Genomic DNA, 15,549 nt, shown 5'->3' with positions numbered 1-15,549 from the left:
TAAATTTATAAAATTTGGGTCATTTGTCAAGCACTGAAACCTGGGAGGCATTCAGCGTAATGAAACTTTGGAGAATGATGCTGGAGTTACATGAGCTTAGAAAAGGGAATAAATAAGAATTGAAGTTAAAAAGTTTGTTATTAGGGGCTTACAAGGGCCTGATAGGACTTTTCAAACTATATTGACAATGGCAACACAGAAGGTGCACTGATGGCATCTCAGATTATTCCTCCAAGTATGGCATTACTCCCAAATTAATGTACAGTAATCTCAAGCCGTCCACACGATCGAGTATGCCTGACGGGCAAACAGTGTTACCAGACCACAATAGTCAGTAAGAATGAGGGTTAATGACGTCAGAAGCGAGAAAACCACAGACAGATCTGGCATCATTCAGTGTTGCCAGATCCCTGCCTTTAGTTTTCCCGCTTCTGACGTCAACCCTCATTTTCAATACCTATTGCAGTCTGGTATCACTTTGCCCATCAGGCATGCTCGATCGTGTGGACAGGGCTTTACCGACTGTGATCCACTACTAAAATGTACAGTACTAAGCATTTCCATGTGAACTAAGTGACTTTGATAACTTTGGGCAAGGGGGTGTTATGAAGTGAAAGGGTAAAATGCAAATATAAATTACATAAAGTATATAAAAAACACTGGAAACAGCCAATTATAGGTTACTTGACTTGCCCCACATACATGCAGCTTTCCTGTGACCTATACACACACTTCATGATTAGATCATTTTTTTTTTTAAATCTTGACTTCTTTGCAAAAAAAAAAAAAAAAAAAAAAAAAGACAACCAGAAACCATGCCACATTTTACCTTGTCCTCATTGTAATGTAATGTGTATATTGGGGTCAGATGGCCACTCGGCAACACTCCTGTTTAAAGTCTACCAAATTTCTATCAACAACTTGAACCATGCATTCAACTCTGAATCAAAATTTTGCCTTGCTGAAAAAGAATGCAATCCCTTCCAGTCAATACCAATGGAAAGGGAACCTGTTCTTCAAAGCAGACAAATCACCCTACCCATACAGAGGAAGACATCATTACAGTACTGTATATTTAATTTTCTTAGCAAAACTCCCACACATGTACTGTCAATTTTTGCAAGAAGTTAGAGATGGTGGCACAAAGGAAATAATTCTTAAAAGATTTGACATTAGGTTTCACTTCAGTCTGCGTCAACCAAGTTACTATAGACGTACTGATAAGACATGTCGACCATCTACATCCCTAAATCAAAATTGTCCAAATACTGAACTTTTTTTAACTCTGCTTGATAGCCAAGGTCAGTAAAGATGGCCAGAATTAAAAAAGTCCCCTCATCTGGATTCTTGAATTAGCCCTAGTAGAAAGACAACCGGTTGGGGTATTATAACTATCAAATTGCTTCAGTTCTTTCGCGAGACCACTAAATCAAACAAAAATCATGTGCTGCACTAGTTATTAAATTACACCTGTAAAACAAACTTTACATAAGTATGTAAGGTACGGCTAGCTCTCGGCACACAGGGCAAGTAAAGAAAGCCAAACACAAGCCCTTAACCTCAGATTGACCAGTTTCTGGTCTATTAGGTTTCTCATTTTTAACTAGAGGATAAAAAGGACATCGTCAAAACTTAAAATTTATTCAATGGGCTTTCCTACACAAATCCTTATTTCCATACCATTTTTGTATAAAAATCTGCGATACAGTATTACCAATACACTGTACTATTCAAATTGTATTTCCTTGCATGAAAATGACATCAGTCCCTTCCATTCATCATCTATGAGATGTCAAATACTAACATGGAAGGACTTTATATTTTGAAGATTCCAAACTTTTCCACCTTCAGTACAGTAACTACATTCACAGGATATAAAATCTTTTGAGCACTTTTTAAAAAAGAATTCACAAATTCTATTGGCAAGATTTAAGCATTGACAATTTTCATCAATAGATGCTTTGTCTTGTAATATATATATATCAATATTAGGTTATACAGTTTGACAAACGAGCAAAATTTTCGACTTTTCTAGTTTTTCTTTTGATATTATCATGCCTTCCTCAACAATGTGCCGAATCTTCATACATATGTGGTCATTGGCCACCAATATTGTATATTCATTGCCAACTGCATCAGTTCTGCAATTATTTACTGCCAGATTAGTAAAATGGGTTTATCGGAAACATTAAATTCACAAACTGCCTTGATATTAAGTTGCACCAAAAAGTACCAAATGTTTCAAGCTACTGAGATTGCACTGATTAACCAAAAAGAACTGTACATTTACAATTACAATTTTCAACCAATCCCTACATCTTGGCTTGTACAAAAAGGTACAAGGTCAATTGAGATATACAGCTATTCACAGGTGACAATGTTCTCACGATACTTTTCCTTCCATTCATCACACATGCTAGACAACTGCCCGCAAATGTCAAAGCAATCAATTTAAAAGGTACGGATGTAGGAGTCTTCCAGAGGAGGGAGTTGAGAAATACAAAAACTTCCTAACACTAACTGTTTCCTTACCACTAAAAATGAAAAAAAAAAATGTTTGCGATATTCCACTAAAATACAGTACAAGTTACAGTACATCATACAAATGACTTGAAAAAACTTGTCCTGAGCTAACCTCTTGGACAATTCTAAAAATACAATGTAGGGAAATGACGTGCAATCAACCTGATTCATGTCGCAGAGATGATTTACCAAAGAGAAACTAAGCTGCTTTTAAATAACTTTAAACACAAAACAGATCTACAGTGCACTGCTACCCTTTTGTTATTCTTTGAATGAGACCTAAATACGTCGGAGACAATAACATTCACCTACAAAAACGTAAATACTGACAGGATGTAACAGTGATGGTTTCATGAAATAAGCTTTTTTTTATTTTAAATCTCCATATACAGGCTATCCTATATTTCTCGATCTCGCTACTGAAAAAATAAGGAGAGGAAAATAAGTTTTGTTAAGATGAAAAAAAAAATAAAAAAAAAATACCATTGGAACTCAGTTCACGTAACTGACACCCCAGTTCTATTGCAAATACTCTTCTTTTTACCCTTTTAGGGATAGCCTTGAGGTTCCTCCTACAAAACACCAACTACAGAAGCACGCTGCAAACAATGCCACACATCTGTTGCTAAAAAGATTTACCAAGTCATATAGCTTAAATTACAAGCTCAAGATAGCACTTTTTCAACCTAAAATACAGTTCAGTAATAAAGCATACAAAAATTTTAATTAAAGATGACACTGGACAGACAATCAATTACGAATGATGATAAAACAGCATTTTCCATTGAGTCTCTTCCAGCTAAGATATAACAACAATATTGCAATGAGAATAAATGCTATTTACAGTTAAATAAAATAGGGCTAACATCTAAGGCAGAATGTTCTAGTGCACAGATCGAGACACTAAAAGACTGCCGAAGTAAAATCAAAGGACAGTAAAAAGATACACTGGTACCTTTATCATACATATACAGCAAGGTCAATAAAGAAATTGCCATTTTGTAAGTTCGGTTTATTTTAGGGTACCTTGCTGTACTTGGGTCACGGCACTGAAGACAAACTTTACACAAGAGCAACCTATGCATACAATAAGTGTTTAAAACCCTTATAACCAGTACTGATGTAACCAAAATGACGATTAGCTTCCTTTTGACATGGCTAACTTTATCATACTCAATATCTGATTATATTTTTTAATTTCCGTCGTAATGCGGTATTTCCCTAATCGCACCCAAGATCATAAAATCTACTCATGATGACCAAAAGAATATAATAGTACTGACAAAAGTATTTAAGATTGAATACTTTAGGTTTCATAAAACTCTTCAAACTGACTTCAAATACTTAATGCCCACTAGACAGAAATTCCCCTTACAAATAAAAAAAAAACTTATATCTATAAAATGGAAGGGGGGGTGGAAGTTCTAGTCAGCTTCGGGATTTCCATCTTCTTCGTCGTTAGTGGAAGAGTGCCACGTCAATCGCTCTTCGTAGAATTTGATAACAACCTGAGGGCACCGAACATTAGCTTGTCTGGCTGGTACGAGGTCGGCTTCATCTGTCCCCCGCCTGCAAGATAAAAAGCAAATTATTCTATTTCATAAAAACTTCCAAACATTCCATTAATATATTTCACCTTTTCTAGGAAAATTAGATTTTCTAAAATTTTCTGCCATCATTTGCTCTCTCTTGAAAGAATTTATAATAGCATGTTTGATGACATCTTTTAGCATATCTGAACTTCTTGCACACTTACCACTTCATTAAGAACATGAGTTCCCCACTGGAATCTGTTGCACCTATGATTTTTTCTGCTTCTAAACCTCTGTCAAAACCACGCGGTCGACTATCCTCCTGTCATGTAAAAAATGAAAAAACGCTTGTGAACAAAATTTAGAAATGGCACATATTGTAATATACTGTATACCCGTTTCTTGAGGGGAAAAAATGACTTATGTCAAAGTTACATTGCTTTCTGGATTCTATTAGCCTTCCATGAGAAAATCTCACTAGAGTTTAATAAATCTCTATAAATTAAAATATGACACTATTATCAATCATTTAATTATTCAATTTGGAAAACCCATCCCAGTTGAGTAACTACATGATTGACATTTTTATAATTGACTAAGGCCATATTTTTTAATCTTGCAGTTCTTCAAACGGTAATTCTCTGCTGGATATAGTTTTCCATTTTTCCCCCCCATTTCAGTCTTCACCTCTTGCTTCTCATAAACTTGTCATGAAATTTTACTTTTCACTTTAGTTGGCACTGCACTCCCTGTTCAATGACAATTCACAACTTCTAGGTATTATGTTCTTCCTACCTCATCTTTCTATTTTCAACAACTTGTCCAAACATTTAAACTTTCAGTCTCGTGATAATACGATTACTCGTATAGTAAGTATAGGATCACCAATTGGCAACTCTCTCAGCATATGCAAGCTGTAAATAAACTTTTTTTCTGAAGGTAGCTTGATGTTAGAAAACTGGATTCCTCTCAGTGCGCTTCGGGCGTTCATGCAGAAAAGGTTGTTTGTTGTTCCTTTTACAATGAGTGGTCTAAAAACGGTTATTTCTTTAGATGAAATAAACCATATTCTTGATGAGGAATCTGATAATGATAACCTGTTTGACGATGAGAGCACTAGTTCTGAATCATCCAGGGATGAGGATATTGAAGAAACAAACTTTTTTTCCGATGTCGAGAGCGAAGATGACTTCTCATTGCTGACAGACTGGACAAAAAAAAAAAAAAAAGAGAGAGAGAGAGAGAGAGAGAGAGAGAGAGAGAGAGAGAGAGAGAGAGAGAGAGAGAGAGAGAGAGAGAGAGAGAGAGAGAGAGAGAGAGAGAGAGAGAGAGAGTTGTCCCTTTGCATTTGTTGCTGATCCTGGCGTAAAATTTATGGTTGAAGATAGAAAACCCATTAGAATATTCAGTATTATGTAGCCTTTTAAAATGAAATAATAGTGTTGTTTTTTTTTATTCCACCATTTAATCAATATTCCTACTTTAAACTATAAATACGAATTATAACCATAAAAAATTATATTAACTTTGAAAAATTATCACTATTGAAATGATCGCTCATGGCAAAAAAAAAGCGTGACGGTACGTTAGCGGCAACCTAGTCCAGGGGGGGGACGCTTAGCAGGTGAAAGGTGTCTCCTGAATGGCATAGGCAAGGGACACTGACATTAACCTAGAGAATGACGACATATCCATTTGATCAGCAGTCAAGCACCCTCTCCACTCAAGCTAAGACAAGAGAGCAGCAGGCAATGGCTACCAATGACTCAACATGTAGACCTACAGCCTCTCCCAAATCAACCCCAAAATCCTTGTGATCCTTACCTCATACGGATGTTGAGATTGCTGATACTACAAATACTAAAAGAAACTATCAAGCTTCAGCAGGTCCTGAATCTCTGTCCAGCAGATCGCCAAGCAGGGACACTTCAAAATAGGCAACAACCCTTCAATAATCATTTCTGTAAGCTAATGTTTACATAGAATCTACTATCCTGTCATCTGGAATTCCCTTATTTTCAGTTTCCCTACATCTTGTTGCAATATATATAAAACTAGTTAGGATTGCCGCGGAGGTTATTAACACTCGAGGTAGTGTAACCCACATTTTTCTCATCAATGTAAAGTACTTCCCTTGTAATAAATTTCAACCCCTAGGCTCCAAGATAGCACAGCTGCTGCGAAAAGGTACCGCCTTGTTTGCTTAGACAAGCTACTACCGTGGTGTTGTCGCTTATCAACACCACGGAGTGGCCCCCCCAGGACCTGGTGGAACTTTTTGAGGACCAGAAAGGCTGCCCTCATCTCTAAGAGATTTATGTGCTGGTACCTTTCTGATTCGAACCATTGGCCGGAGATGTAATGGTGCAGCATGTGACCCCCCCCCCCCCCCCCTCCTTTTGATGCATCCAAAAGAAACATCAATTCCAGGGGAGAGACGGGATCGGCCCCTTTGCAGAGATTCGGCTCCGCCAGCCACCACCTGAGGTCCGACTGTTCCTCTAGCCCTATGCGGACTACGTGAACCCGGGAATCGGAGTGCTGGTTCCACTGGGATTTTAGTCGCCACTGGAGGGATTTCATCCTGAGGCGACTGTTGGGACCAGTCGTGTCAGGGAAGAGAGGTGACCGAGAAGGAGAAGCCAACACTGCACGGGGAACTCTTCCCGACTGAGGAAGACCTGTGCTATCTCCCCCAGTCACTGGATCCTTTCGTCTGATGGGAACGCTTTGTGCCTTAGGGTGTCTAATCGCATGCCTAGGTATATCAGTTCTTGAGAGGGGAGCAGGTGAGACTTCTCGAGGTTTACCACGATCCCCAGATCCTGGCAAAACCTTGGAAGCTCGTCTTGGTGGCGGAAAAGGGCAGCCTTCAAGTCTGCCAGAATCAGCCAGTCGTCCAAGTATCTTAGGAGATGGATGCCGACTCTGTGAGCCCAAGATGATACTAAGGCGAATACTCTCGTGAATACCTGGGATGCAGTGGAAAGACCGAAACACAGTACCCTGAACTGGTAATGCTTCCGATTGAACATGAATCTCGGATACTTCCTGGAAGACGGGTGAATTGGAACTGAAAGTATGCGTCCTTTAGATCTAGAGTGCACATGAAGTCCTGAGGTCTTATCGCTTGTCTGACTGTGTCGGCTGTTTCCATCCTGAAAGGTGTCTGTTTGACAAACCTGTTCAGGGCCGAGAGGTCGATGACTGGTCTCCGGTCTCCAGACGCCTTTCTCACAAGAAAGAGTAGACTGTAAAAGCCTGGGGACCCGTCGAGGACCTCCTGGAGAGCGTCCTTCTCCAACATGGACTGGACTTCTTCCCTGAGGGCAAACTCCTGTGCGGATCCCTTCGCACAGGAGTTGGATGGAATCGGCACTCGAGTCAGTGGAAGGAGAGCGAGTGGGAACGGGATACGATACCCTGAATGAATAACCTCGACCATCCAGGGTTCGGCCCCGTGGTGAAGCCACCTCTGCCAGCGGCTTTGCAGGCATCCCCCCACAGGTGGGCAAATGGGAGGATTGCCTGTCCTATTGGGACCGGCCTCGGCCGGATCCCCTCTTACCCTTTCCTTCTCGAAAGACTTTTTGCTGTGAAAGGCCTGCTTCGCACCCTTTTTACCCTGTTGTTTTGGGTCTTTAGCCCTTTCTGGTTGCGGGTTTTGCTGTGCTTTCCGCTGTGGCTGAGAGGGGTAAGATCTAGCTGTTAAGACCTTTTGGATGAGAGAGTCCTGGCTGGACTTCCTCCACCTCTCTGCCACCCGCTCGACATCCTCAGGATGGAACAAAGAATTGTCCTCGAAAGGAGCATTTCTCAGTCTCGCTACTTCGGCCAGAGGGAGATGTCTATGGAACTTGCCTATGTCGACCTCTCTCCTCTTCAGGATAGTGTTGGCCCAAAGGTTCACTACCTGATACGAGAGGAACTCAATGGCCCGAGTGCCAGACAATAGGAAAGTCTCCAAAGACTTCCTGGAGGACTCCTGAGACAGTATCAGTTGTCCTAAGGATCCTAACCATTAGTCCAGCCACGAAGTAGCCTGCATGGCGTACTTTGGCACCTTCTCCTGGTTCAGGATTTCAGAGGCTGAAAAGGAGACGAAGTCCCATATGTTTCTCATAGGGTGTGGCCTTCGAGAGTGCCTCTATAGAGTGGTCGAGAAGCAGCGTTGGAAGAGATTCCCTGAGGATCTCATAGTACCTCCTCTGAAACACATACAGAGGAGGTAGGAGCTTGGAGGACGAGCTGGAGCGGAGAGAGGAGGTGGACCCAGTTGCCTGGGACACTGCCTTCTGTTTGCCACTCTTCAACCCCTTTGACCAGGGCAAAGCTGCACTGGTCCTATGAGGTTTCTGAGTGCCTTAGAACTGGTCAAGGACCATTTCATTTCCATCCAGAGGGGCTGCCGATGGATCTGGTAGTCCATTGATGGAACGGATGTATGGTAGGACCTGCCAGAAGGCATATTCCGACTCCTTCCTCTTAACCTCCGTAAGCTTAGGGCTAGCGGCTGCTGGCAGTGCGTCGTCCTCAAGATCGCTCTGCCCTTCCACGTCCGAGCTCTCATCCATAGGACCCCGGAGTGGGTCGAAGTTGTCAACTGGATAGACTGGGGATAGGGAGACTGCCGAGGAGGTGCTCGCTTCCGGCTGCCTGGGAGGCAGTGAGGAAGGAAGTCTGGCCGAGAATTTGGAGATGGTGAACAAATCCTTCAGTTCCCTCCCACGTGGCCGGAGGTCCTCTGTCCACAAGGGCTTAAAAGGCTCCATCGGCTTACAGGTGGAATGTAAGTCCGCTGCCATATGGGGAAAGTCCTGTCCAGTCGTAGGTCGTGCCTCCTTAGGCACTATCTCGACCGGCGAGGGACGGAAGGAGTCTCCATAGGAAGTAACCCTATCCTCCTCGGGGGGCGAAGGATGAATCCTTTTCCTTTTCCCCTTTGGTCTGGCCTGTGGTGTCTTGAACTGCAGGGGGCTACCCTGAGGTTCTTGCCTAATCTCCTCCAGAGGTCTTTTGCGAGGGGATGACCGTTTCCCCTTGTCAGAAGGACCAGCATGCACGGAATCTTCCGAACTCCTCCTAGGGTCGGAGGGAGGAGAGGACCCTGGGAAGAGAGGAGGCGATAAAGGGATCCTAGGTGTGTCACTTAAGGACTGGGAGCAGCGAAAGACTCCTTTCATGGCTTGGCGCATTACATTGAATAAAGCGCTAAGCCACGGGGGGTCACGGGCTCCTGAGGAACTAAGGGGGAGGTCCCTAGGAAGACACAGCTTCCTGGGTTTTGGAACCTGGGCAGGTTTCCTAACTCTCTTGTCTGAGGGAGGCTTCCCTACAGGCCAGATCGGCACAGGCCTACCCTTAAGGATAGGACCTGGGCTCGGTCGTGCAGGCGATTGTTGTATCTGTTGAGGCCTAAGAGGCTTGAGAGACTGATTGTGAGCGGCAAGATAATCGCGCCAAGCTGTTGGTAGGCAAAAGGGTGCTCGTGCGTGCACCCTTCCTAATTGCGCACACCTTGTTCGCGATTGTGGCGCGCAGTAGGCTGTTAACGAGCATGGTGCACTACAGGTTGTTCGCACGCATGGCGAGCAACAGGATGTTCGCGTATGTGGCGCGCCATAGGTTGAATTGAATTGAATATAGGATTTAGGCATTAAGCCAAGCACTGGGGCATCAAAGGCCATTCAGCGCTATATAACGAAAATCATTCAATCATATCTGTAGACTCAAACCATTTAGTATCATTTTAACCTTTAATACAAATCGTAACACTTTCATACAATAAAATCTAGATGTGAAATAAATAGGGATTAAAAGGGTAAAATAAATAAATAAAATAATAAAATCAATTATAGCTCGTAATATAACCCAATACTTTGTATAAATTTTCTCAAGTTCAGGGTATTACAGTTTTCCCCCAGTATATCTCTTAAAGGTTTGTCCTGGAGTAAATGTGTCCTCCTCTGAAGATTAAAAACAGGACAATCGACTAAAATATGTTTAACATCCATTGTCACTTGACAGGTATTACAAAGAGGGGCCTGTCTCCCTTCCCCACTCTTCATTAAATAATTGTGCGTTGCATGTGTATGGCCAATACGCAGCCTAGTTAAAATAATGGTATCCCTTCTACTTGTAGAATTACAAGATGACCATTTATCCGCCATAGGTTGAACCCGCGTGCCATGTTCGCCATTTTGTTTGCGTGCGACAAGTTGGTTGTCCACGCCAATCGGTTTGTACGCACGAGAGCTCTCAGGTTGGTGAGAAAACTCACTGCTATGCTCACCCGAAGGTTCACAATAGCTTGTGTTGTTTGAGCGCGAATGATCAACACGAGTCTGAAAACTCTGTCATAAAAAGAATGACCATGGTCACGAGAACCCGAAAGTTCAGTGTGAACTGTGTTGCGTGAACCGAAGGATCAACACAACGAGAAACCGAAGTTACTCTGTCACGAGACCACTAAGGCTCCGAGAAATCAAAGGCCCAATGTAGCCAGTGCTGCGAGACCCTGAAGAGTCAGCGTAACGAGAAACCAAAGTTTCCCAGTCACAAAACACCGAAGTATTAGCGTGGCTAAAGTTATGAGAGCCCAAGGGTTCAGCATAACTCAGGTTACGAGACCCCGAAGGGTCAACATAACGAGACCCCGAAGGGTCAACGTGACTGACGGCACAAGAACCCTTGAGGTTCAACGCTACCATCGTTACGAGAGCCCGAGGTTTCAAGCACTGAAGGTGTCAAGCCGTGAGAGCCTGAAGGACTCCTGCTGTAATGAGAACATGCAGGATCAACATGCCAAGAGCCCAAAGGCTCACGATCACGCCAGCCCAAAGGGAGACCGTCACGAGACCCCGAAGGGTCAACGTGAGGAGAACCAGCAGGTTCAAAAAGACGTCTCCTCACAGCCCACCCCTCCACTCTACAAACCACCGGAGAGGAACGTTCAACAGACTCCACCTGAGGGGGAGACTGATCGAGGTCTACAGAAAATTCCTCCGCAGGGGAGGATATCACCCAAAGGAGAACTAAGCTTATAACGTTCCGCCCCTGGAGGAGAACCAAAAGCGTAAGGAGATTGCCGATGTAGAGAGGCAATCTTCTCTCGCGAACAAGAGGTATGTTCCCCCGAAGGGGAAGCTTGCCTTGAAGAGAGCCCTGCCACCGCCCCTGGTGGGTTAGCTAACTCCTCGGCGTCGGAACTCTCGGCCTGACTGATGGGCAACAGCGCCTGCGCCCACAAGAGAAGGATCAACCTCCGCAGAGGAAGGATATGACCGCCTTCTCTCTGCTCCCCTTCGGAGGAGTTAGAGAACTTCCTTCGAAGGGGGACCATCGACGCCCAGCGATGGCCACAAAGACACAAGGTCTGGAAAAGAACAGGCGCTCCCTGGGGGAAGGGAAGGAGCAGACTCACAAGGGAGCCGCCACCTTCGCCTATCCCACAGGGTTGACCTAGAGTCACAAGCCCTGCGCTACTGCTCAGCCGTGCCCCGGAATTAGCTACTGGCAGAGATTTGGGCGTAGAGGCAGCAGAAGCCCGCGATTTCTTCGATTTCGAGGCGTTTTAACGGGAGAGAGACAGTGCGTCCGCACTCTACCGAGCCAAAAGTGAAAGTGGTTACTCAACCGACAGGTGCAAGTGGGGTAGCCAGTCTACCCCAACCCCCTCCCGCTAACTAGCGGATAGGGTAATTATCCCTCGCTAGAATTGTCTAGGCTGGTTTTCAGTGTTGCCGAAAGTAATACCCTATAAATATGTTATTTTCCTTAGTAAAATAAATTTTTGAATATACTTTCCCGATGATCATGTAGCTGCAACTCTGTTGCTCGACAGAAAAAACCTAGGTCGGGATACGCCAGCGATCGCTATACAGGTGGGGGTGTACAACAACAGCGCCATCTGTCGAGTAGGTACTCAGGTACTTCTTGTCAACAAGAACCAATTTTCTCCTCGGTCCACTGGGTCTCTATGGGGAGGAAGGGAGGGTCCTTAAATTCATGATCATCGGGTAAGTATATTCAAAAATTTATTTTACTAAGGAAAATAACATTTTTCAATATTAATCTTACCCGATGATCATGTAGCTGATTCACACCCAGGGGGGTGGGTGGAGACCAGCATACAAGTTAACATAAGAAGCTAAGTATCCCGTATTTCATTTTAGCAGTTATTCAAAATAACAAACATAAAATAAATAAGTACCTGGTAAGGAAGACGACTTGAACAATTACTCTGCCTTTTTAAGTACGTCTTCCTTACTGAGCCTCGCGATCCTCATAGGATGCTGAGCGACTCCTAGGAGCTGAAGTATGAAGGGTTGCAACCCATACTAAAGGTCCTCATCACAACCTCTAATCTAGGCGCTTCTCAAGAAATGATTTTGACCACCCGCCAAATCAAGTAGGATGCGAAAGGCTTCTTAGCCTTCCGGACAACCCAAAAATATTTCAAGAGAAAGATTAAAAAGGTTCTAGAATTAGGGAATTGTAGTGGTGGAGCCCCCACCACTACTGCACTCGTTGCTACGAATGGTCCCAGAGTGTAGCAGTTCTCGTAAAGAGACTGGACATTCTCAAGATAAAAGACGCGAACACTGATTTGCTTTCCCAATAGGTTGCGTCGAATATACTTTGCAGAAATCTATTTTGTTCAAAGGCCACGGAAGTTGTGACAGCTCTAACTTCGTGTGTCCTTACCTTCAGCAAAGCTTGGTCTTCCTCATTCAGAAGGGAATGAGCTTCTCGTATTAACATTCTGATAAAATAGGGTAAAGAATTCTCTGACATAGGCAAAGATGGATTCTTAACTGAACACCATAAAGCTTCAGACGGGCCTCTTAAAGGTTTTTAAAATAGAACTTAAGAGCTCTTACAGGACATAATACTCTTTCTAGTTCATTTCCAACCATACGATAAGTTTGGAATATCGAACGATATTGGTCAAGGCCGAGAAGGCAGCTCGTGTTTGGCTAGAAAACCAAGTTGTAGAACATGTAGCCGTTTCGGATGAGAATCCGATGTTCCTGCTGAAGGCATGAATCTCACTGACTCTTTTAGCAGTGGTTAAGCATATCAGGAAAAGAGTCTTAAAGGTGAGATCTTTCAGGGAGGCTGATTGAAGTGGTTCGAACCTGTCTGACATAAGGAATCTTAGAACCACGTCTAAATTCCAACCAGGTGTAACCAAACGACGCTCCTTCGTGGTCTCAAAAGACTTAAGGAGGTCCTGTAGATCTTTATTGCTGGAAAGATCTAAGCCTCTGTGACGGAAGACTGATGCCAACATGCTTCTGTAACCCTTGATAGTGGGAGCTGAGAGAGATCGTTCTTTCCTCAGATATAAGAGGAAGTCAGCTATTTGAGTTACAGAGGTACTGGTCGAGGATACGGATACTGACTTGCACCAGTTTCGGAAGATTTCCCACTTCGATTGGTAGACTCTAAGGGTGGATGTTCTCCTTGCTCTAGCAATCGCTCTGGTTGCCTCCTTCGAAAAACCTCTAGTACTCGAGTCTTTCGATAGTCTGAAGGCAGTCAGACGAAGAGCGTGGAGGCCTTGGAGTACCTTCTTTACGCGTGGCAGACGTAGCAGGTCCACCCTTAGGGGAAGTGTTCTGGGAACGTCTACTAGCCATCGAAGTACCTCGGTGAGTTATTCTCTCGCGGGCCAGAGGGAAGCAACTAGCGTCAACTTTGTCCCTTCTAGAGAGGCGAACTTCTGCAGTACCTTGTTGACAATCTAGAACGGAGGGAATGCATATAGATCTAGATGTGACCAATCTAGAAGAAAGGCATCTATATGAACTATGCTGGGTCCGGGATAGGTGAGCAAAGTATTGGGAGCCTCTTGGTCATCGAGGTTGCGAAGAGATCTATGGTTGGCTGGCCCCAGGTGGCCCAAAGTCTCTTGCATACATCCTTGTGGAGGGTCCAATATGTTGCAATTATTAGTCCCTTCCTACTGAGACAATCTGCTATGACATTCAAGTTGCCTTGGATGAACCTCGTTACTAGTGAAAAGTCTAGACCTGTTGAACAGGAGAGGAGGTCTCTTGCGAACTCGTACCATATCACAGAGTAGGTCCCTCCTTGCTTGGAGATGTACGTCAAAGCAGGGTGTTGTCCGTGTTCACCTCCACCACTTGCCTTGAAGGAGAGACCTGAAGCTTTCCGAGGTCAGACGTACTGCCAGTAGCTTCTTGCAGTTGAAATGCATTGTCCTTTGACTCGAGTTCCATAATCCCGAGCATTCCCTACCGCCTAATGTCGCACCCCAGCCTACGTCCGATGCGTCCGAGAAGAGAACGTGGTTGGGAGTCTGAACAGTCAGGGGAAGACCCTTTCAAAGGTTGATAAAGTCCTTTCACCAAGTCAGACCAGACTTTATCTTTCCGGAAACCGGGACCGAGACCGCTTCTAGCGTCTTGTCCTTTTCCAGTGAAAAGCTAGATGATACAGAAGAGGACGGAGGAGTAGTCTTTCAAGTGACACAAATTGAACCACGGATGACAGTGTCATACAGACTCATCTACAGCCTGACAGGGCAGTGTACCTTCTTCAGCATCTTCTGGATGGATAACCGGGCTGGGGGTTGAACGTCTTGTTCAGCAATGTCCTCATCAGAGGGTTCCTCATCCAAAACTGATGAGGAAACGGCAACGGAGTGGGCAACGTCTGACTCGCTGAATCCGGTGGCCCTGGTGGATGCGTGACGGAGCCGGACACAAGATCATGGTACTGCTGCACAGTCTGTGAACTGTCAACCATGGGGACGCGAGGAAGAACAGTGTCAACCCGAAACTGTCTAGACTGTCTGGGTTGTGCAGTCAACCCCCTACCGGGTTGCTGAGGTTGCCGCACTGCGTCACAACAAGTCACCTCTGCTGGTTGTTGAACGTCTTCCTAGCGACACGCTGAACGTCCACAACCACCTCCGAGAGTCGCTTAACGTCAACGTGCGACTGGCAACCCACACTGGGTCGCACCGGTGGAGGAACCACCTCAACTGGCGGACGTGAGTAGGATACCTCAGCGTCAACAGGGCGTACAACCAACCGGTAGGAAGGTTGTTGGCTAGGAGGTTCTTCTCCGTAAAAAATCCTCTATCAAGGACACAAGCTTGGACTGCATGTCTTGCAACAAAGCCCATTAGGGTCTATGGGAGCAGGTGTGGCAACAGACGGGGTTAGCGACCGAAGCGGAACCATTTACCATCCCTGGAAGCCTTGTTATGCTTTAATTAAAGTCCATAGGAGGCTAAGCAGCTTAAGGCTCCTCTCCAAATGACAGAGTCCTCAAAGGAATATCAGAAGGAGGGAGAACAGCACTTTCTCATCTACAGGAACCATGTCCGAGAAAAGCTAGGTTATCTCAGTGAGGGTCTCACTGGTGCCTAAGCAGCAGACCAGAAGGCAACGTTATGTAACTGCTTGACAGTCTGTGAACTGTCAAAAACTGAACTGTCAACCACAACAGGTGCGTGAGG

At 44.4% G+C, this 15,549-nt stretch overlaps 1 protein-coding gene across 2 annotated transcripts in view; it reads right to left on the bottom strand.

Annotated features, from left to right (window-relative positions):
* Positions 1 to 1,625: 1,625 nt before the first annotated feature.
* LOC137621605 (chromobox protein homolog 1-like) overlaps positions 1,626 to 15,549 on the bottom strand; it is a 57,658-nt gene continuing 43,734 nt past the window's right edge. For both annotated transcript variants that reach the window (XM_068352027.1, XM_068352028.1), the window contains exons 4-5: positions 4,280 to 4,377; positions 1,626 to 4,092 (exon numbers count right to left, since the gene is read on the bottom strand). In XM_068352027.1, the coding sequence (XP_068208128.1) occupies positions 3,948 to 4,092; positions 4,280 to 4,377 (243 nt within the window). In that variant the 3' untranslated portion in view covers positions 1,626 to 3,947. The remainder of the gene's footprint in view (positions 4,093 to 4,279; positions 4,378 to 15,549) is intronic.

This window comes from Palaemon carinicauda, chromosome 28 (genome assembly GCF_036898095.1).
Source record: "Palaemon carinicauda isolate YSFRI2023 chromosome 28, ASM3689809v2, whole genome shotgun sequence".
NCBI lineage: Eukaryota > Metazoa > Arthropoda > Malacostraca > Decapoda > Palaemonidae > Palaemon > Palaemon carinicauda.
The sequence above is the reverse complement of the archived record's forward strand: the minus strand, read 5'-3'. Positions and strand labels throughout refer to the sequence as shown.